This window comes from Falco peregrinus, chromosome 18 (assembly GCF_023634155.1).
Source record: "Falco peregrinus isolate bFalPer1 chromosome 18, bFalPer1.pri, whole genome shotgun sequence".
Taxonomy (NCBI): Eukaryota; Metazoa; Chordata; class Aves; order Falconiformes; family Falconidae; genus Falco; species Falco peregrinus.
Window position 1 is genome coordinate 3,336,832 of NC_073738.1, and position 21,568 is coordinate 3,358,399.

Genomic DNA, 21,568 nt, shown 5'->3' on the forward strand with positions numbered 1-21,568 from the left:
GAATCGGGACCTGCTCGGCACCGGGACCTGCTCAGCACCGGGACCTGCTCAGCACCGGGATCTTCCTGGCACCGGGATGTGCTTGGCACCGGGACCCACTGCACCGGGATCTGCTCGGCACTGGGATGTGCTTGGCACCGGGACCCACTCGGTGCCGCGACCTACTGCACCGGAATCTGCCCGGCACCAGGACCAGCTCGGTCCCATGGAGGCTGCGGAAGGGGCAGGTCCCGGTGGGTAGGGGGGTACCTGCTGTGGGACATCAGCCCCAGCCCCACCGCTTGGGGCTCAGCCGGGGGGCTGCAGGGCGAGGCCGTGGCCCATGGGACCCCCAGAGGGGCACCCAGGGGTGACAGGACCCAGCAGGAGTCCTGCGTGGGGACAGGGTGGTGGGGGTGGGAATCAGGGACTTGTGGCCACGAGAGGGTCACCAGAGGCTTCCTGCTGCTGTGGCATCCCGGGGGATGCTCCAAGCCCTTTATGGGGGCTTCACAAACACCCCCCACTCCTGGGCAGCCAGCTCGAGGCTCGGTTCACCCCAGTTCTGCCCCGGCATCCACCCAGCTGGGCCCGCGGGTGCCCCAGCGCAGGCACCACGGACGAGCCCATGGCCAGACACCGCAGAGGAACAAAGCAGCAGCCCCCCCGGCGCCACCCCAGAGAGAAGCAGAGCCGGGTCACATCGGGCTACCATTTATTGTAAAAGCCCAGCGGTGCCTGCGGCGCCCTGAGCAGGCTCGGCCAGGGCCAGGAGGAGGTACGTAAAAGTGCTATTTACACCCAGCTCCAGGCGTGTGTCCCAGGGGTCCGTCCCGCCACAGATCCCCTCTCTTCTGCCACTGCCCACACCCCTCTCAGTTAAAGCTGTTTGCCGCTCCTGGGGCCTGGCTCTTGGTCAGGTCCTTCCCTGAGTGTTCCTGGCATTCCCTGGGGCTGGCAGGGCTGGCATCGGCGCCCTGCAGCACCAGCATCGGCTGGGCGTCCGTGCCTATGGGGCAGCCCGATGCATTGTGGCACGCCATGCCAGGGTGCTCCCCACGCTTGCCCATGGTGAGGATGCCCGCAGCGTGGTTGCCGGAGCCGTGCAGCAGGCGGTAGAGCCGGCTCTGGAAGGCCGGGGGGATGCTCTTCCTCTTGCCCAGCGTGAGGATGCCGGCGGCGTGGTTGCCCATGCCGTACAGGAGGTCATAGATGCGGCAGGAGCAGGTCTTCTGCCGGCAGCACTCCGGCAGACTCTGCCGGGCAGCAGCCAGGGAGCAGAGCAGGAGCAGGAGCAAGAGGCAGGCAGCTCGCTGGAGCTGCCGGAGCAATGGGCAGCGTTAGTGCGGTGCAGCCAGCAGTGCCAGAGGTGGGGGGCTGCACAGCCCCAGAACTGCCCCCCAGTCCTGCCGGTGTCTCAGCTCCCATCTGCCTGGGTTGCTGCCACGCTGCTCATCCCCACTGCCTCGGGGACCCCACACCCGGGGTGCACCCAGAGCATCACCCTTCGGCACCGTGGGGCACAGCCAGCACCACATCCCTGAGGGGAGCTGAGAGTGCTGCTCCCCACAGCCCCCCCAGCCCCAGAAACCACAGCCCCCACCCATGCTCTGACCAGCAGCCAGATGCAGGTGCCCTCACCAGCACGCCTGCCCTGCTCTGGCACAAGGCAGTCGTGGCAAACACCCTCCCCTTGCTGCTGAGCGCCACGGGACAAGGCACAAGCACCCACATTCCACACCACAGGCACCGCACGCCCAGCTCCATCCTGAGGAGCCCACACGGTGCTGAGCCTCCACCCCGATCGGCTGCTGGCCACGGTCAGGGAGCCCTGGGGAGGAGCTGGGCGCTCAGGGCTTCCTGAGGAACCAGCTAGACCCTCCCGCACCCCCAGACCCCCATTCGGACCCCCCCGCATCGCTGCCCTGCTGGCCCCACCTTGGTGTTGGGCACCTCCATCCTTCCTGGGATCTTCAGGCGGCCGAGCGGCACCGGGGCATGTCCCGCCGGGCAGCCCTGCGCCGCCCGCTGCAGCCGCCACTTTATAGGGCCCGGCACAATAGTGCTGCCAAAAATACCGCCAGGGCCAGGCGGGAGCAGCCGGTCTCTGGGAGACGCGGGCATGCAGTGGCCGGTAGCTCGGAGACCGGCCAGGCCTTTCCCCTCATTTGCAGCTCCTCATTGTGCGGGTGCTCGCCGGCTGGGCACAGTGGCCAGGCAGCGTGGCACTAATGAGGCCGTAATTGCCCGCGGGTCCCATGGCCGGGCCAGCACAAAGGGGCTGAAGGTCAGTGCTGGGGAGGCACTGGCCTGCTCCCGTCCGCTCCTCGTGGCCCCATTAGGCTAATTACCTCCCTGAACAAAGGGGTGCCGGGCAGCCGCATGGATCCTTGACATGGGGAGCCGTCACCCTGCGCTCGGCTGGTGCGGGGAGAGGGATGGTGCTGCCAGGCATCCTGGATCCAGTGCCACCCTCCATCCCTTTTGATGACCTCATCCCGCCTTGGCACGTGGAGGGAGCAGCAGGGCACCAGGGTGGGTCTCGCACTCTTTATAATGCTCCGCAGCCACGGTCCGACCCCCAGACCGCCCCCCACCCACAGCTTGCACCGGGACCCCCTCACCCTGAGAGGGGAGCCCCAATGTTTCCCTGATGCCAAAAGCCACATCTGCTGCGCAGGCCAGTCTGCAGTGAGCCCCCGGCCCCCTGTACCCCACATCCTCCCAGCCCCTCTGCGCAGTGAGGTCCCCAGGGAGGGGAAGGAACCCGCTGCCCCGTGAAGAGGGGATGAGGACCAGTCAGAACCCTTCCCATCAGGCAGGTTTTCCCTGGGGCTGGCAAGGGCAAAACCTGCAGCGCTGGCCAGGGACAGGCGTCTGGCACAGCAGGCTGCGGGTACATGCACACAGGAGCCGAGGTGCCAGCATCCCTGCCATCCCTGCAGCAGGGTGCTTGCTCTGGAAGCAGATGGAGGAGATGGATGAAGCCTGGGAGCTCAGAGGGGGGCAAGCAGGAGTGGGAACACCCCTCCCCATCCTCCTCTCTGCCTCCCCACCCTCTCCTTTGGACCCCACTGCAGCCCCTCGGCACAGCAGAGCACAGCACCCAGCCCCACAGGCACCCTACCCCGCACACCGAGCCTGCGGGCAGGCAGCTGCCCGTCTGTCAGCAGGCTGGGGGTCCCTGGTCCTGGCCCCTGCAGCCGGGGGGGTGCTTAGTCCGGGCCTCCCAAGCCCCAGGCCAGGGTCAGCAGGATGCTGTGTCACCACCTCCTTCCGTCTCAGGGATGGGCTCCAGTGGGGCGCGCAGGCGGGAGGGCTCCGGTGAGGCCGAGCCGTTCCTGCCGATGCCGCACGACTGTCCCGCGTTGTGGATCTGCCACAGGTTGTCCAGCGCCTCTGCCTTGGCGTGCTTGAGGAGGTCAGCCTGGCCCTGCGTGGGGACACGGCATCAGGGGCTTCCCCACGGCCGCGCCACGTGGGCTGGCCGGACCCATGTGCACGGCATGGGCTGCTCCGCCAGCCACCCCTCCCGAGGGGGGCTCGCTGGGTGCCAGGACCCCCCTGAAGGGGCCTGTGCCATGCCCAGCTCTCATGGAGCATCCCCTGAGGAGGCAGGGAGGGGGTGGCAGAGTGGGGGCCGCACAGCCCTTGCCCCTCACCTTCAGGACGGTGATGTTCCAGGCGAAGCTCTCCAGTGCCTTCTGCAGCTTGCGGCCCCGCAGCCCCTCCTTGGCCTCGATGCGGTGCAGCTCCTTGTGGAAGTCCATGCCTGCGCCGACAGGACCGTCACTAAGCCGCTGCGGGGCCACCAGCACGGGGACGGCCACAGCCCACCATGGACGGGGGCTGAGCCAGAGGGATGCCCTTTGCCTGGCATGGGGGTGCAGGCTGGGTGGGCTCCCCACTGCCCCAGCATCCCCGGGAACAATGGGCGCCCCCAGCACCACACTCGGCCCCAGCCCCAGGTGGTTGTGGGGTCCCGAAGGTCCCAGAGCTGTGGGGTCCGGCAGGGCAGCGACCACCCCAGGCAGAGGCACGGCTCTTGCACCCCACAGCTCACCTGGGGGGCTCAGAGTGGGGCCGCTACCGCCCCCCCCCCCCCCGCAGCCCCGCCAGAGCGCAGGCCCCCGTGCCGTGCAGCGCGTGACGTCCTCGTGAGCGGGCGCTATATTTACCCCTCCTGACGCAGCACCGGCTCCGGGCCCACACAAGGACTCCCACGCAAGCCTGCTCGCCCACACGCTGTCAATCAGCACGCCCCCAGCCCCGCACCTAGCACCCCCCTGGACCCCGCAGCACCCGCCAGCTGGGCACAACCCGGGCCGGCTCCACAGCAGCTTGTCCGTGGCACAGCCAGGGCGAAGGCAGGGACAGGCAGCACCGCGGGCAGGGGGGGGTGGGTGGCAGCCCCCAAACCGCTGCCTGCCACCGCCTCGAGAGGCTGGGCAGAGGCAGCAGCAGCGGCCGCACCCCCCAGAGCCCCTCTGCCCGACACCCCCCAGCACAGCAGCAGGGCTCCCATAGCCAGAGCGGCACAGGAGGGTGCAGAGCCCACCCATGCCCCAGCCGCCAGCCCCACAGCCTGCGGCCCCCTCCCCAGCACCGCTCCCCCCAGAGCTGGCAGCAGCGGCAGAGCCGAAAGCCAAGAGCTCGGGGAGGTTTCCGGGCTGCCGCGCAGGCAGGGAACAAACAGGGCTGCTGGCAGCGAGGCTGGTACCGGCCGCGCGTGGCACAGAGGGGCCCCATCCTTCCTCCCCAGCCCCTCCAGCTCCTGGCAGCCCTCCCAGCCCCGCAGGGAGCTCACATGAGCCCCCAGCCTGGCAGCCCCCTGTGCACCCAGGGCTGGCTGGGGTGCCCGCACAGCCCCAGCCTGCCGAGGGGCTGCACAGCCATGGGTGCCTGGAGCGGGGCTGGGGGTCCCCAGGATGGGGGGGAGGACTGGGGCAGACAGCCGGCAGCACCTGCCTGTGTGGGTTCATCCATGTGTCTTGGAAGTCGTAACATTCAGTTGCCACTTCTACCGTCAGCCCCAGCCTGTTATTTCTGGTGCTAATTATATTCTGGTGTTTGGCAGCTAATGACTCTTCCCCACTTCCTCATCAGCCTCCTCCGCTCCCCTCCCTCCCACACAGCCCCTGCAGCCCACCTGCCCAGCACCCTGCCCTGGCACAGGCAGCCCTGCATCCCAGCACGCCGGCAGCACCCGGCACTGGGCAGCTCAACCCGTGCTGCCGGGACATGGGAAAACCACAGAGCTGAGTTTGGGGTCACCCCAGCTGGAAATCCCCCTCCCATGGCCGGCCAGCCCTGGCTGCTCTGCCGCTGAGCCCCAGCCCCGGCACGCACCCACCGGGGTGCAGACATGCACCTCTTGTCCTTTGCCACGCACCGCAGGTGTGCAAGTGACGGCCAAAAATGCCGGCACGCTGGGCTGTGCCTGTGCTCAGGTCTGGAGCCTGCCAGACACGTGCCCCCCGCCCAGCACCAAGGCATGGCGCCCCTGTGCCCGGCCCCCCACAGATGTGCCCAGACCTGTGCCAGGGCTGCGCCTGCCCACCCAGGACCCACCTGCCTGCTGCGCCTGGATGAGCTTGCCGTACACCCCATCGGCGGACTCGATCAGCGTCCGGCTGGTCTGGATCATCTGGGAAGAGGGGTGGCGTGAGGAGCTGGGCAGCCCCCAGCCCCACACACCCCCTCGGCAGAGCAGATGGGGAGAAGGGGCTGAGGCAGGGGCTGCCCCTCGCCCCAGCACGGTGGCCAGGGTCTAGCCCTCCTCGCCCCACCACGTGCAGCCAGGTGCGGTGTGACCAGCGCCTGGCCGGCAGCCAGGTCCCCCTCCAACACAAAGGAAGGAAGCGGCTCCGGCTGCAGCTATTAATGGGATTTCTCCCGCCAGGCAGGACCGCAGGATGCCCCGCCAGCCAGCCCTGGCACAGGGTGCAGGCGGCACGGGCAGGGGGACAGGGACTGCGAGGTCCCAGGGCTTGTACCAAGCTGGGTGAGCCTGTGCCTTGACAAGACTCCTCCCTGGGCAGCCCCTGACAGTCCCCACCAGCCTCCCCCTGCACTGGGAGCGGTGCAGTGCGTTTGGGGACCCCCACCCTGCGCAGGGCGGTGGTCCTGGTGGTCCTGATGCCATCGGCCCTGCAGGGCATCCCCGCAAGGAGCCAAGCCCCGGCGGGACAGCACTTACCGTCTCGTAGGCGGTGAGGACCTTGCGCAGCAGGTCTGGGATGGGGCCCTGGGCTTCCATGGGGGGGTACTGCTCTGCCAAGTTGAGGGTGACGCTGGGCGCGCTGTCACTGTGTAGCAGCCACGTGGCCACTGTCAGGATGCATTGCTTCATGTTGGCGGCGGGCGTCAGCCCACACAGCTCCTTGAAGGAGACCAGCGCATTCTGCGGGCAGAGACCGGCATCAGGGGCACAGCCTGGAAAAGCCCCCCAAGAGCCCCCCTGCCGGGTACAATCCCATTTCCCCTGGCTCTCTGCTCCAGACGAGGCTTCTCGCCCGCATCCCCCAGGGGGAGGGGGGACGCCTGGGCTCCCCACTGCTCACGGTCCAGCCCCGTCCTCCCCTGCAGAAACCAGGTTCCCCAGCGCCTCTGCAGGGTCCGTACCTGCACGTTCTCCCGCAGGTCAGTGGCCTCCCGCAGTGGCTGGGTGGCTGTCCGAAAGACCTCATCGATGGCCTTGATGCCAGTGGCCTTGGTGGAGGTATACTCCCGCACTCGGCGGCCCCGGCGCCCTGCCAGCCCCCGGCGGTGCCCCTTGCCCCCACCGCGGCGGTCAGTGATGGCCACGTGCACAAAGAGGGTGGCGTGGGGCAGGGGCTCCCCAGCCAAGGACTGGAGGGGGACGTGCCGGTAGCCGGGCTGCAGGCACTCGAAGGGGATGGTGTACTGGGCAATGAACTCGTCTCCGATGTAGTCGTCATCCAGCACGACAAAGCGCAGGACGGCCAGCTCCGGCAGGTTGATCTGGAACTCCAGGCTCTCGTCGAAGACGGGGTTGTCCCCGCTCTGCAGGGCCGTCTTGGTGCGGTGCTCGGCGCAGTCAGCTGGGATGCCATGGATCTCGGCGCAGACATAGGGCTCCACCACCTCCCCCTTGGCGCCTGAGCCCTTGGGCTTGGGCAGGTTCTGCCCACTGATGACCTTGAGGTGCAGGAGCTGGGCAGGCACCCCGGGCAAGGAGTCCTTGGCATTGGCACTGAAGTAGGAGACCTCCTCCCGCATGATGGCGGGGCGGAGGACGTAGCCGCACGCCCCGTTCTGCCGGAACCAGCCCGCGTTCAGGTCCATCATGAGCCCCGGCGTCTGGTAGTTCATGGCCACCATCTGGCAGCCGCACTTCCAGAAGTCCTGGGGGTTCATGTTGCTGGCGTCAATGCGCATGGGGCTGGGATAGACACGGGAGAGGAACCGCTTGTTGTAGCTCACCAGCTCGGCCGGGCACTCGTTGGCGAAGCGCCCTGCCTCCACCTCGCTGAAGGAGCACATCTCCCAGTAGCGCTGCCCACGCCGTGAGCTCTCGAAGTCCTGGAAGGGGACAGCCTGGCAGAGGCTTACCAGCTCCGAGAGCTCCCGGCTGAGGCGCACCCGCCGCGGGCCACCTCCCTCCGGCACCTCCCGGTCCTCCTGGCCCAGCCGCCGTGCCAGCTCCCAGCCTTCCTCCTCATCCGACACCTCCCCCTCGCTGTCCTCACAGCCGGGCGGCAGCTTCTTGCCCTTGATGAGGATGCGGCCCTTGAGCTGCTCTGGGGAGGGCAGGTAGGACGCGGCGGGGTTGGGGGGCTCCAGGTACAGCTTCTCCCCCAGTGTCTTGCGCAGGCACTGGGCGGCGAGGCGCTGCTGGGGGGCTGAGCAGCGCACCACCAGGCAGAGGATGAGGGGATAGGCGGAGGCGGTGAAGGCGTGCTGGTCGATCAGCCCCACCACGGCACGGAAGGGCACGCAGGAGGCGGCCGAGGGGCTGGTGTAGACCACGGGCTCGCCCTCGGGGCCATCCCACAGCACCAGCTCGATGCTGCGGCAGCCCAGGCCCAGGGCGCTGATGTAGCCACTGATGTCCGAGCGGCCCCAGAAGTTGTCCTCCAGCAGGCAGGCACTGTGGGCAGAGCTGATGTAGTAGTGGGAGAGGGGCTGCGCCATGTCCTGGCACACCTTGCGGTGCTGCGGGTCGAAGATGGAGCAGTCAGCGGAGAGCAGGTAGCGCGTGAAGCCATCGATGGCCAGGTAGCCCTTCTCGCGGCCCTCCTTGGAGGGCTCGTACTTGCCGACGATCTCCAAGCACTTCTCCTCCGTCACCCCCTCCATGCCCTGCTCCACTTCCAGGAACATGAGCAGGTCCTTCAGACCCAGGTACTCCTTGTTGCTGGAGAACTGCACCAGCAGGAAGAAGATCTCAGGGCGGGTGCAGAGCTCACAGTACGCCTCCACAAAGAGGTCGCAGGCCACCTCCGCACCGGGACGCTCGCTGGCCTTCTGCAGCTCCTTGAACTTCAGCTCGATGGTGGACGTCTTCATGCCTGGGTTGAGCGCTTTGATCAGCTGCACAGCCCGGGACACAGGGATGCGGCCAGATTTCTCCAGGTCGGCAAGGTCAAAGACAGAGGAGATCCAGGAGGTTCGGAGGCTGGGGTGGCCGGTCCCGGGTGCCTCGGGAGTGTGCTTCCCATAGGACACCAGGTACCGGAGTCCCATCACCCAGGCGCTCACCACGTCAGCCGAGCTGGCCACCAGGTCCAGGGACTCATAGTTGTCTCCGTAGATGATGGAGAAGGCGCACTCATCTGGGAACTGGTCGGAGAGGCCATTGCTGCGCAGGACGGGTGTCTTCTTGCCCACGCGCACCTCTTTGACCGACTTGATCTCGATCTTGGCTTTCTCCGAGTCCTTCTTGGAGGGCTCCCAACGTACGGAGCGCATGTCAGCATCCAGCACAAAGAAGCGGCTGTACATGCGGGAGTTGGAGCGCACCTTCTTCAGCTCACAGCCCTCCAGCATGAAGGAGATGCAGGCGGCCGTGCTGTTGATCTTGCGGTCATTGGGCATGGTGCTGAAGGACACCGTTTTCTTCTTCTGCGGCGGCCGCTGCCGGGAGCCATCCTGCCAGGGGGGGAAGAAGGGGGCAGAGCCATCAGGGATGGGACAGGCAGCTCACACCCTCCTGCCACATGCTCTCCGCACGCCAACCCTGACGCATAGCACAGCACCCCAGGGTGCCCAGCATCATGCAAAGCCCAGTCCACCCCAGTCCAACCCTCTCCCCGGTGGCTGGGAGCTGGCTCCAGCCCGGGCCTCCCCCACGGCTCACTGCCTGGCTTATTTTAACTCCGCTTTCCTTCCTTCCTTCCTGCTCCCGGCCCTGAGCCGGATCCTTCCCCACTGCTCACTCACCCTCGGAGGCACAGCCACGCACAGGCAGCCCGGCAGGGTCCCCATGTCCCCAGCCTGGGGACACCAGAGGGAAAAAGGGGCCTGGCAGGACCAGCCTGTGCCCCCAGCATCCCCATCGCCACAGAGGGGCACACACCATGGCCCCCCACACCTACCCCTGCACCCCAGGCGCTGACCCCAGGCACCATGGCAGCAGTGGGGTGCAAGGACGCCTGAGGCACCCCAAGGTGACACACCGACAGAGCTGCTCCTGGGGAGCCCCAGCCAGAACTCCCCCACTCCAGGAGCGGTGCAGGACAGCCACCTGCAAGTGCCACACGCTGGGGACAAGCGCAGCATGGCTACAGCTGCTGCCTGTACGGGGTCGCAGCGGGTACGGGCTGTTGGCTGCCTGCACCCCTGCACCAGCCCTGCCCCTCAGCGGGGACAGGAGACCCTGCTGCCAAGGGTCTGGAGAGGGCAGGGAGATGAGGGGGAACAGCAGGGCTGGGCACATATTATGGGATGGATTTCATTAAGTGCTGCAGTAGGAAGAGATTTAATCCACTTCTTCAAGATTATGGTGAGTCACCTCTAATCTGGTGGTGTTTCCAGCAGAGGCAGCTCCTACCCAGCTGCCCAAGTTGGGGATGAGGGGGTATCCCCCTCCAGCACCCCAAAAGCTTCCCCGCCTCCTCCCCAGGGCTGCCGCAGGGCTGGCCAGCAGCCTGGGCAAGCACGTCCCCCCCGCTGTGGTGCCTGAGCCTGAAGAGTCTGGATCTGCCCCTGTTGGCCCAAGGGCAACCGGGATGGGTCGCGGAGGTGGCTGGCCAGCTGCCCCCCGGGGATGCCTGGGACACAATGTCCTTGGAAAAGGGGAACCGGCCCCAGCCCTCAGCACCATGTCAGAGCTGGCCGGATCCTGCTGTCCCGGAGGGAAATGCCTTCCTGGGCAGCAGGCACCAGCAGGCAGCAGCGCCATTCCACTGCAGCCGCCCTGCTCACCCGCGAAGGCCGACCACACTCAGCCTGGCGATGGGGCTACATCCCCCCGCTGGGATGCAGGAGCTGTTTGCATCCTCTCGCTGCCAGCTTGCTCCGAGGAGCCAGCTGAGCACCAGGACCCTGCCTCCGTGCCAGCCGGCTCCCAGGGCAGGGATGTCCCCTGCTCAGCTGGCTCTTGGCCCCCCTGGCCAGCGGCAGCTGCCCCCTCTCTCTGCAGCAGGCAGCAGGGTGGTGATGCACAGCATCCCCACAGCCCCACCATCCACCTGGGACAACCGCCCCCAGGGCTGAACAGGGGACCCCGCTGTGGGTGCCGGACACCGGGTGCTGGTGGGGGCTCAGCGGCAGGTCACGCCATCGGGTGGGGAAGGACTGGGTGCCCGCAGGTCACACCGTCGGCCAGCCCTGTGGGGAAGGACTGGGTGCCCGCAGGTCACACCGTCAGCCAGCCCCGTGGGGAAGGACTGGGTGCCCGCAGGTCACACCGTCGGCCAGCCCCGTGGGGAAGGACTGGGTGCCCGCAGAGCCGCCGGGACGCTTCCTGCGAGCAGCAATCTGAGCGCCGCACTGCTGGGGCCCTTGCCCCCGCCATGGGTGATGGTCAGTACCGAGAGCGGCACCCTCCTGCCCCAGGCAGGACCCCTGCACTTCTACAGCCCCACTCTCCGCCCCGGCACACCCCACCCCGGGCGGCTCTGCACCGGGCCCCACAGCCGAAAACAGGAAATCCATCCGGAAAGGAAACACGGGTGGGGGGCCTGCATGCACCCAGCGCCCAGGGACCTGCTGCAGTTGTGCCCACCGCAGGCACCTAGATCCACCCCTCCGGCGGCAGCCCTGCCAGGCCCTGGGCCACCAAAAACCCGAACGCCCTCCCTGCAACCCCTCAGCCCCCCAGGCTTGGGAAGGGGAGGGGGTGCTGCTGCAGCACTTTGGGGTGCTGATGCATGGCACGGAGTTGAGTGCCCCACAGCACATGGGCTCTGCCCTCCCTGCCTGCACAGAACTATAGGAGTTCCCAGCATTTACTGCTGTCAAACGCATTTGCAGCCAGTGAGGCAGTGGCAGCAGCCATGTGGGGCCTCCCACCATGCCAGCTTCTCAGTCTGGCCTGGGGACCGGCAGGGAAAAGCCACTGCTCCCCGGCAGCCCCTTACACCGGTGCTTTCCAGGTGGGCTTCAACCCTGGGGCCACCCCTCTAAGCACTCCACAAGGCATGGGCAGGAGCGGTGCAGGCAGCAGCGGAGGCAGGAGGATGTGGCACCCACGGCCACGGGGGCACAGAGCATCCCCGGTCACAGGGCAAGGGCTCCGGCAGGAGCAGAATGTCCTGCTCGCTGTGCCGCGAAGCTGGCAGCGAGCAGGCAGGGCTTCTGCCAGTGCTGCCATACACACTGCACGCACACAGCCCAGCTCTGCAGGAGGAACATGCGCTGACCATGATGCCAACTGTGATGCCAATGGTGAGCACGGGCATCTGGCTAGGCACAGAGGGCACGTCCAAGCCCAGCTGCCCATGCCCTGCCCAGCTCTGCAGCATGTGCTAAGCATCTCTTTGGCCAATTACCTCCTGCGATTACTGCCCTGGCAAGTGCAGCAGCCCTAATCTCAGCTGCTACGTGACCGCCATCATTACCCGGCCAAGCAACCCGCTCCCAAGCGGAGGGATGGGGAAGAGCCCACCAGCCACCCCTCCCTTCCCGTTGTCCCCCAGGGCCCAGCCAGGGCAGTCCCCGCAGCGCAGCAGCTCATGATGGGGCAGGAGAGAGGAACCGACAGCATCTGGGGCTGAGGCATCCCGGCCCAGCTGTGGCTCTGCTGCCCAGCCAGGAGCACGACTGCTGCTGCCCCGGCAGCAGGACCCCTCTCCCAGCCATGGGGTATGTGGTGGGGATGCGTTTCACCCGGGGGACAGGGCTGTTCCCTGGCCACGACACGACTCATCTGCAACTGGTTTCCCCAGATCCCGGTTCTTCCCACTGGCCCCATCCCAAGCTGGGCAGCGTGAGCAGGGGTGCAGGCAGGCAGCGACAGCCGGCAGCACCAGAGCGGAGGCAGTGGGAGGCCAGGCACAGCCAGGGCTTTTCTACCATCGTTTGTTCCCTGCCAAGAAGATAGGGAGTGACACATCCACTCCCCGCGGCACCAGCTGCCGCTACCCAGCGAGGGGCTGTGGGAGCAGAGGTACCGCACGGCTCCTGGGGCTGGTGCGGGATAGGGAAGAGGCACAGGGGACAGGGCAGCGGGGTGCTGGGGAAGGGTCACCTCCTGCAGCGGGGAGGAACAGATCCATGACCCCCTCCCATCCCTCTCCAGCATCCTCCCAGCCACCAGATCTCCAGCCCCCTCCACTTCCAGCCTGGGAAGAAAGCAGGGAGCAGGTCCTCCAGCCAGGGCATGGGGATGCTGCATGGGGCCAGCTCTGGGCTGCCCAGCACAGCTGGCTCCGGGCTCCCCCTGCCCCAGCACAGCCCGTGATTCTCACTTTCAGATTCACTCCTCCAGCCTTTTCTGGAAATCCCAAAAAATAACCGAGGTGGCAGCTCTTCCCACATGTGCCTCCACTTCACCAGCAGCCAGCCCGCTGCCCCACTGCTTGTTTGTGCCTTCGCTCCAAGCTGTAGCCAGGCTTTGTGTGCTGGGCCCCCTCCCTGCCCCACAGCTCCCGTACTGGCTCTGCAGCTGAGCAGTGGGTGCAGCCCCTGACGCCCACCCACCACCGTGCAGGGTGGGCAGCGAAGTTGCCACAGACCCCACAGCACAGGAACTGCCTCAGCATCCCCCAGGGATTCAGGGTTGGGCACTGGCGCTAGCTGGGACCCAGACCTGCCAGAGGGTCGCCACAGACCCTCTCCCCAGCCAGTGTGCTGAGCTGGTCCGAGCCACTCCACCGGCTGGGGAGAGCCCGGACAGGGAGGGGTCTGAGCTGGTGGCAGTGGAGGGGCTGGCAGAGGACACGCTGTGTCCCCTGTGGACAGGAGAGCTGTGCTGGGGAAGCAGCAGGAGTGGTGCCCCCAGACAGGTGAGGGCAGCAGCGCAGTGCAGGTAGCCAGTGCCAGCACAGTCCCATGAGCAGCAAGCCTGCCCACTGTCCCTTGCCTGCCAGACTCAGCCCGTGGAGGGGCTCAGCACCGTCAGGGTCCTGAGGCACAGGCAGGCTCAGCCAGGGAAACTCACAGCGGTGGGGTTTGGGACCTGCGGCACCTGGGCAGGATCAGGCTCCAGATGGACTCGGAGATGCATGATGGACCCGCGCGGGCTGGGGACGCCATCTGGGTCTGACCTCCTCCAGCGCCAGCACCCTCCCCCACCAGTGCTGGCCCGGGGCCACCCGACCTTCACGTGAGGCCAAATCCCACGGTAGCGCATGGCAATGACAGGGGACAGTCCGGGGACAAGCCAGAGGTTCATCTGCAGCCCACAGCACCCGCAGCCGGTCCCTGGGTGAGGAGCGGCAGGGACGGATGCTGCCCAGCCCCGGCAGGAGCGGGAGACCCTGGCAAGGTCCCCAGGGAAACCGGGCACCAACACCGGTCTCTGGCTGCACCGGAGCACCGGGAGGTCTCCTCGCCATCACCGTGTGGGGCACAGCCTGGTTGCTCCTGCAACAGTTTGCAGCGGGAGCCGAGACGGGCACAGGCAGGGGTGCGGGGTCCCTCCGGCCGCCTGGACAAAGGGCTGACGCTGCTGCCCGGGGAAGCGGGTCCAGGGGGCAGAAGGCCGGGGCTGGGCTGGCATCACCCAACAGCCCCCACACAAGGTATTAATAGCACCGGAGCAATCCCAGCTTAAAATAGGCTGCCAGGAGTGGGGAGGCGGACGCGACCTATTGTGTCAGTGAGCACCGCCGGCATAAGCACAATTAGTGGGCTCATTTAGGAAAGCACACATGTGACCCATTGCCCACCCACGTGGGAGACCCCCAGAGACCCTCCCTGGCCCACAGCTCTGCCGGTGACCTCACCGGCCACCGCACGGCTCCGGGAGGCGTCAGGAGCTGGCCAGGCCAGGCCCCAGGCTCAGCGCCTTTGCAGGAGGGAGCACGGGAGAGCAGAAGGTGCTCGGGAGCCAGGAGCAGGCTCGCTGGCACCCATGGGTGCAGGATGGGGTGATGCTGCAGCGTGGCTCCCATGGCAGCAGCAGCGTGGCCGTGCAGAGGACCAGCGTGCCCGGCCGGGGCAATGCACGGCCACCCGAAGGGGACAGGCCTGGCCTGGATGCGCACGACGCCCGAGGCTTTGCCCTTGGGGACCCGTGGCGCCGGACAGGGCGAGGGGACACGGCGCCAGCGCTGAAGCAGCCCCGGGCAGCCCGGTGCGGCGGGCAGGGGGCGAACCCCGCGCCCAGCCGGGCAGGCACTGCCCGGGCACCGAGCCGGGGCTGCCGCTGCCCTGCGCACCGACCCCCCGGGCGCGGCGGGACCCCGGGGCGCGGGACCCCCGGGGGTGGCGGGCAGGGCGGGCAGGGCAGGCAGGACGGGCAGGGCCGGTCCCCGCGGGCTCCGGGGCGGGGGGTCGCGGCTCTGCCCGCCGAGCCCTGCGCAGGTGCCGGGCGGCGCCGGTCCCGGGGGGGCTCCCGGGAGGGGCGGCGGGAGGGGCGGGGGCCGGGGCCGGTGCGGGGCTCTCACCTTCATGATGCTGGCCCGGGGCGCGGCGGGCGCGGGGCTCCGCTCCGCCGAGTCCTCGCGGCTGCTGCTGCCCGAGCCCGACCCGGGGCTGCCGCCGCCGCCGCCGCCGCGGGGCCCGTTGGGCAGCGGCACGGCGGGGCGGGGCGAGCCCGGCGGCGGGGCGCCCCGGGGCCCCTCCGCCATCCCCCGCGGCCTCAGGGCAGCGGCCGCCGCGGGGCCCCGGGCGCCCCCGGAGCCTGCGCCCGCCGCCGCCGCCGCTGCGGGCTCAGTGGCGGAGCGGGCGGGAGGCGGCGCGGCCGGGAGGAGGGGACGGGCCGGGCCGGGGCCGGGGGCGGGGACGCGGACGGGGACGGGGATGGGGACGGCGCGCCCCCCACCCCACCCCCCCGCCCCGGGCTGCAGCGGCGGGGAGCGGTGATGGGCACCGGGCACCGGGCACCGGCACCTCCTGCCGCTGGAGCCGCCCGTCCCCGGCCTCCGCCCAGCGCCGCAGCGCCCGGGCCCGGCGACCGCCCCATCCCGGCGGGACCACGGCCAAGCCCGCACCCTGCAGCCGGGTGCCTGAAGGCTGGCACCCCAAACGAGCCTGCACGCTGCAGCCTGGCACCCCAAACCAACCTGCACCCTGCAGCCTGGCACCCCAAACGAGCCTGCACGCTGCAGCCTGGCACCCCAAACCAACCTGCACCCTGCAGCCTGGCACCCCAAACGAGCCTGCACGCTGCAGCTGGTCACCCACACCGAGCCTGCACCCTGCAGCCCTAACGCCTGCAGCCTGGCACCTGAAGCAAGCCTACACCCTGCAGCCTGACACCCCAAACAAACGTGCACCCTGCAGCCTGGCACCTGAAATGAGCCTGGCACCCTGCAGCCTTGATGCCTGCAGCCTGGCAACTGAAACAATCCTGCGCCCTACAGCCTGGCACCCAAACCCAGCCCCTATCTTGCAGCCGAGCACCCAAAGCAATCCTGCACCCTGCAGCCTGGCACCCAGAACGAGCCTGCACCCTGCAGCCAGGCACCCAAGACAGGGATGCACCCTGCAGCCTGGCACCCAAATCAACCTTGCACCCTGCAGCTGGGCACCCACACCCTGCACCCCAGCACCCAAACCCAGCCCGCACCCTGCAGCTGGGCACCCAAAACAATCCTGCAGCCTGGCACCCAAACCCAGCCCGCACCTTGCAGCTGGGCACCCAAGACAGGGCTGCACCCTGCAGCCTGGCACCCAGAACAATCCTGCACCCTAGAGTCTGGCACCCAAACCCAGCCCCTATCTTGCAGCTGGGCACCCAAAACAATCCTGCACCCTGCAGCCAGGCACCCAGAACAAGCCTGCACCCTGAAGTCTGACACCCAAAATGAGCCTGCACCCTGCAGCCTGGCACCCCAAACAAAGCTGCACCCTGCAGCTGATCACCCACACTGAGCCTGCACCCTGCAGCCTTGATGCCTGCAGCCTGGCACCCCAAACAAACGTGCACCCTGCAGCCTGACACCTGAAGCAAACCTGGCACGCAAAACAATCCTGCACGCTGCAGCTGGGCACCCACACCCTGCACCCCAGCACCCAAACCCAGCCTGCACCCCACAGCCTGGCCTGCCTGGGCATCCCCCGGCCAAGCCTGCAGCCTCCCGCAGGCCAGCAGCCAGGCAGGGGCAGGGGGAAGCCCTGGGCCAGCGCAGCCCTCCCGGGCAGGGGACCCAAGGCTCTTGCTGGGGGGCTGGCTCACTGTGGGGCCTCTGGGGTGGGCTGTGCGTGCCCCCAGGGCAGGTGCCTTCGCGTGTGCATGGCACAAGTGGTGGCACCAGCAGCCCCCCTGGGCTCTCCGGGTGGGTCCAGTCATGCAGGTCTCTGCCAGCGCCCAGCTGGCCCGGAGCCCCTCAGGGACACCCCCCCCCCCCCGCCTGGAGCCCAGCTTTACCACCCTGGCCTTTATCCAGCCCCCACCCATCCCACTCCCCACTAAAACCCAACCAGTACCCTGCCGGTGCCAGGCACACCCGATGCCAGCACTTCTATCCCCACCCCCCCAGGCACCCCCCCAGGTACCCCCCAGCAGCAGGCAGCTTCTCCCCTACTTGCAGCGGGAATTTTGCTGTAGGGTTTGGGGGTTTTTCTTTGTCGGCAGGGATGGGGGAAGGGGCTTTAGCCCACTTTCCATCCCTGGCAGAGGTTTTGGCTGTGCCGGGGGATGCTTTGTGTGGACCTTGTACAAGACATTGTCTTCTGCCAGTGGCCTGGCTTGCCCCCGCCCCCGCCCCCCCCCAGCAGCAGCTGCCTGCGCAGCAGGTTCCCCAAGCACCGCGGCTCACTAGCCCTTAAAATAAACCTTAACAAGCAGGAGGGGGAAAAGACCGGCCCCCCCTCCTGCCTGGTACCTTAATGCCTCAAAGGCACAAACAGCACGACGCCCCCAGAGCCCCAGCCAGCCGCTGAACTGGTTAAATATTCATGGCTGCCCCTTCCCCAGGAGCCCCGAGGAAATAACAGCAACTTCTCAACCACCAGAGCAGAGTCTGGGCTGTCATCAAGCAATCTCTTTAATGAGGATCACAACTAATAGTATAAAAAAAAAAATCAATCCCAGAGTTCTGTCCTTTATTTATTTTTCAGAGATAATCCTCCTTTATTTTGCTGCTTTTTTTTTTTTTTTAAACGTTAAAAGCAGCCCTGGCTGGAGCTTATTCTTTCCTAAAGCAGCGGATGTGCACTGGAGCCCGGCGGAGGGGCTGCTCGCTGGCAGCCGGCACCTGCCACCACCAGCCACCCCGTGCCCTGCCCGCAGTGTCCCTTGCCAAGGGACAAAATGCCACAGGGCTCTGGAGCCCAGCACAGGGGTGAGCCGAGCTCCCGCGCAGGCCTTGAGGCTCTGCTGCTCCTCCTGCTCCCGGGGAGGTTTCCACTGTCCCCCCTGCTCCGGCTGTGGGCTGCGATGGCTGAGGTTTCCCTCGGGAAAGGTACAGGCACCCGCTTGGCCATGCCTGCCAGCGGGTGCTGCCAAGGCACTGAGCAGAGCAGGGTGAGCCATGGCTCTGGTGGCAGGACCCAGCCGCCCCGTGATGCTCACAAGCCCCCGGGGTCCCTCTCTGTGCCCAGACCAGCCCGGTGAAGGGCCAGGGCTGCTGGCGAGTGCTGGGCTGTGCTGCACATCCCGCTCCATCCCCGTGGGCAGCACCGAGCAGGGTGCCCACAGGCACCCGCTGCCACCACAGAGCAGGGGCATGGTTGAGCTCGCTGGCTCCATCCCCTCCACTCAGCCAAATCCTGTGGGGCTGCGCACCCTCGCCCCTGCGCCCCCCACCAGGCACTCAGCCCTGCTCCCTCCCTGAAGGGCACACGCCAAGCGAACCCCAAGGGCAGGGGGGCTGCAGGACCCCCGGGCTGCCCTAGGAGATGACGGTGCTCTGGATGAGCTGCAGCAGCTTCTCCTCCCGCAGGACCCTGGGCATGGGGAGGGGGGTGCCCAGGGCCTCCCGCAGACGGGCAAAGGCCCCAGCCCCCACCAGGTGCAGGCGCAGGGGCCCAATGCTGCCCTTGAAGCGGAAGGACTTATAGATGGGGAAATCCTCCTGGAGACACTGGTCCAGCTGCAGAGAGAGGGCAGGCTGCCCGCGCTGCTCTGACACCGGTGGTCCCACCACCATCACTCCCACGCCGTGCCCATGCCCACCGCCAGCTGTAGCCCCTCGGGCAGGGCCAGGCTGTGCCCGTGCCCCTCCAGCCATGTCCCCCCACCCAGCGAAGCATCCCTGCAGCACAGAGGCTGCCGGGCCAGCACCACCACTGCCTGGCTGCGCCCACCCTGCTGCCTCAGCTGCAAGGAGCTGCTCCGGAGCAGAGCCTGCATCCCCCTCACCTTGTAGCGCTGCCCCTCCGACAGGTCCCGCAGGCCCCGCAGCTCCACGAACACCTCGTAATGGGGGGCACCGGCTCCCGAAGAGGTGCCTGCAGCAGCAGCAGCAGCATATTAAAGCCACCTGCAGCGCCCAGCCACACCCCACACAGGCAACCCAGGGCTGAGCAGGGCACAAGAGGGTTGGCAGAGCCCCGGGCAGCACCAGCTGTGCTTTTGGGGGGGACTCAGGCAGTTCTGGGGGGACTCACCCAGCAGGGCACTCTCCACGCAGACGTAGTCGACCAGGCGAGCACCCGGCCACATGCCCACAGCGCGGCACAGGCTCTGGCAGAACCGGTCCTCAGGGATGCTCTCGCCCCGCACGCTCAGCGCCTGGCTCTCCCTGCGGTGTGGGGAGTCAAGGTGAGTGCCCCATGCCGGGGGTGCCGTGGACAGCACCCCATCCAGACCCTACCCAACACAGGGCCCCCCACGCCACCCCCTGAAGTGAGGGGCAGGGGTGTCCTGACCTGCGCACGGGCTCCACCACCGGACACTGCTTGTGGAAGCCGGCCACCCTCAGCACCTCCCCAGCACGGCACCTGCGTGGGGGCAGGGCAAGCGTGAAGTGGGACCAGTGTCAGGCATGTGGGGCTGGGGTGGGCAGCCCCCCTGGACCACCACAGCAGGGAAGAGGCACCTGTACTCTCCTGGCTGGGCCGTCAGGACCAGCCCATACTCGCGTCCCTCCCAGAGCTCGTCCAGCAGAACCGTCTGTGGCTCCTCCTTGGCCGGGCAGGGCAGGAACTCGTAAAAAGCCCAGTCAGGGCACAGCAGGAATCGGGGCGCTGGCTCCTCCGGCCACAAGTTCACACCTAGTAGGGCTGGGCAGAGGGCAGCGTGTGTCAGCATGAGTCTCCCAGCCCCCCCTGTCCCTGCCCACGCCGCCTCACCCCCCTCCAAGGGGGAACTTCTCGGCCGGCGGCAGGAGAGGGCTGTTTTCAGAGAGCAGGGAGGATTCTCCAGGGAGGGATGTGGCACAGAGGTGCACCCGCATCTGCAGGGGCAGGGAGGGTTGTGTTGCCATATGGCAGCGGTTCCCCCCCATGCACCCAGGGTAGGCTGTGGGGACACAGGGGACACTCACCTCCCGCTGCCCGGTAGAAGGGGCAGTAGAGCGGCAGCCCCTTGCAGTCGGCGCGGCGGAGGGCATCGCAGTAGAGCTGCTCCGCACCATGCGCCGTCCCCACCACCACCACCTCCAGCTGTGGCCACAGGCGCTGCACGATGCCCTCTGGGCCCCGGGCACACTCGGCCCGTAGCTCAGCCGCCCGGGCGGCGCTGGGGACCAGCAGCGCCTGCAGCCGGCCCCGCACAGCCTCGGGCAGCCCGGGCTGGGGGCTCAGCCTGCCCAGCGCCAGGTCCTGTGCCAGCTCGGGCCAGCCAGCATGCAGGGCCGCCAGCGCGTCGTGCAGCTCGCTGGCCAGCCCGGCCTCCAGCACATGCAGGGCACGCTCCTGCAGTGCCAAGAGCAGCTGCACCCGCAGCGCGGCGGCCCGCGAGGGCAGGGTGCCCGCCTCGACCGGGGTGCAGTACAGGGTGGGCAGGGGCCAGCCTGCCGGGGCGCGGGGGTGCCCTGGCGCCCAGGAGAGCAGGGCCGTGCGCCGGGGGGCCAGCGCCCGCGGGAAGGCGGCATGGAGGGCATCCAGGTAGAGCAGGGACCCCTGCGCGGGGAGAGGCGGGGGTCAGGCGGGGCAGCCCCGGGGGGCAGCGCAGCCCTCCCGGTGTGGGGTGCCTGTGCTCCCCCCCCCCCATACCTGCAGAGGGGGGTCTGTGCCCCAGCAGCTGCGAAGCAGCGCCCAGGGGTGCAGCGGGGGGACCTGCCCCCCCGGCGCCCCACCGGGGCAGCTCTGCCCCAGGGGATGACGCTCCCGGAAAACCTCGGAGCCTGCTGAGAGAGGCGCGGGGTGAGGAGGGCGACCCCCGGGGACACGGACACACACGCACCCCCCAACCCCGAGCCGCCCCCGCCGCTCACCGCGGGCCGTGCCGGCGGGCAGCAGCCGCCGCAGCCGCCGCTCCTGGCTGAGCCGCACCTCGGTGCCCCGCAGCTCCAGCCGCCGGCGGCACCGGCCCGCGGCACGGCGCAGCACCGGGCGGGCCAGGCGGTGCCGCAGGGCGGGGAGGGCGGGCAGCGCCGCGGCCGCCACCACCGCCACCACCACCGCCACCAGCGCCACCAGCGCCACCAGCATCCCGGGCCGCGCACCGGCACAGCGCCCCCGCCGCCCCCCAGCAGGGACGCGGGCACCGGGACCCCCCACCCCACCCCCCGCCCCGTTATTCCGCCTCCGGGAGAAATGACGGAGAACGACCGCGACCGGCGCCGCCCCCGCCGTCAGCTCCGCCTTGGGGGTTTATTTTCACTTTCTCCTTTCTACAAAAAAAAAAAAAACCCAATCAAAGAACGATGCGCCCCTCTCCACCCCCACCCCCCACCAGAGAATTAAATCGCAGTTAAAACCCAAGGACACCCCCACCCCCCGCTCTCCATGCGTCGGCAAGAAAAAACTCCTTCTTGTAAGGAATTTTGTTTGTGTTTGGCTTTGCTTTTTCCCCGGGAAAACGCCCCCCCCCCCCCATCCCCCGGGCACCTCCCACTTCCCTCCCCCCCCCCCCAAGGACCTGCCCTGCCGCTGCACTGAGGGAGGTGGGGGGGCCACGGACCCCAAC

At 68.2% G+C, this 21,568-nt stretch overlaps 3 protein-coding genes across 5 annotated transcripts; all 3 read right to left on the bottom strand.

Annotated features, from left to right (window-relative positions):
- Window positions 1–677: 677 nt before the first annotated feature.
- Window positions 678–1,314, bottom strand: HCRT (hypocretin neuropeptide precursor). Its single transcript, XM_027780151.2, has one exon. The coding sequence runs from the start codon at window positions 1,170–1,172 to the stop codon at window positions 855–857; it is 318 nt and encodes a 105-aa protein (XP_027635952.2). The 5' UTR covers window positions 1,173–1,314; the 3' UTR covers window positions 678–854.
- On the bottom strand, window positions 1,314–15,279 carry LOC101918441 (inactive phospholipase C-like protein 2). Of its 2 annotated transcripts, XM_055790024.1 has the most exons (7): window positions 14,997–15,279; window positions 7,426–9,093; window positions 6,604–7,347; window positions 6,179–6,382; window positions 5,551–5,626; window positions 3,642–3,751; window positions 1,314–3,412 (listed from the first exon to the last, which is right to left on the bottom strand). In XM_055790024.1, the coding sequence occupies exons 1-7, from the start codon at window positions 15,177–15,179 to the stop codon at window positions 3,227–3,229; spliced, it is 3,171 nt and encodes a 1,056-aa protein (XP_055645999.1). In that variant the 5' UTR covers window positions 15,180–15,279; the 3' UTR covers window positions 1,314–3,226. The 2 variants fall into 2 exon arrangements, with proteins under 2 accessions (XP_055645999.1, XP_055645998.1); XM_055790023.1 differs by having other exon boundaries at window positions 6,604–9,093; window positions 14,997–15,277.
- A 2,243-nt stretch (window positions 15,280–17,522) lies between these two features.
- On the bottom strand, window positions 17,523–21,146 carry GHDC (GH3 domain containing). Of its 2 annotated transcripts, none has more exons than XM_055790045.1 (8): window positions 20,874–21,146; window positions 20,653–20,783; window positions 19,983–20,559; window positions 19,536–19,719; window positions 19,366–19,437; window positions 19,105–19,238; window positions 18,857–18,945; window positions 17,523–18,587 (listed from the first exon to the last, which is right to left on the bottom strand). In XM_055790045.1, the coding sequence occupies exons 1-8, from the start codon at window positions 21,088–21,090 to the stop codon at window positions 18,387–18,389; spliced, it is 1,605 nt and encodes a 534-aa protein (XP_055646020.1). In that variant the 5' UTR covers window positions 21,091–21,146; the 3' UTR covers window positions 17,523–18,386. The 2 variants fall into 2 exon arrangements, with proteins under 2 accessions (XP_055646020.1, XP_055646019.1); XM_055790044.1 differs by having other exon boundaries at window positions 20,653–20,786.
- Window positions 21,147–21,568: the final 422 nt, after the last annotated feature.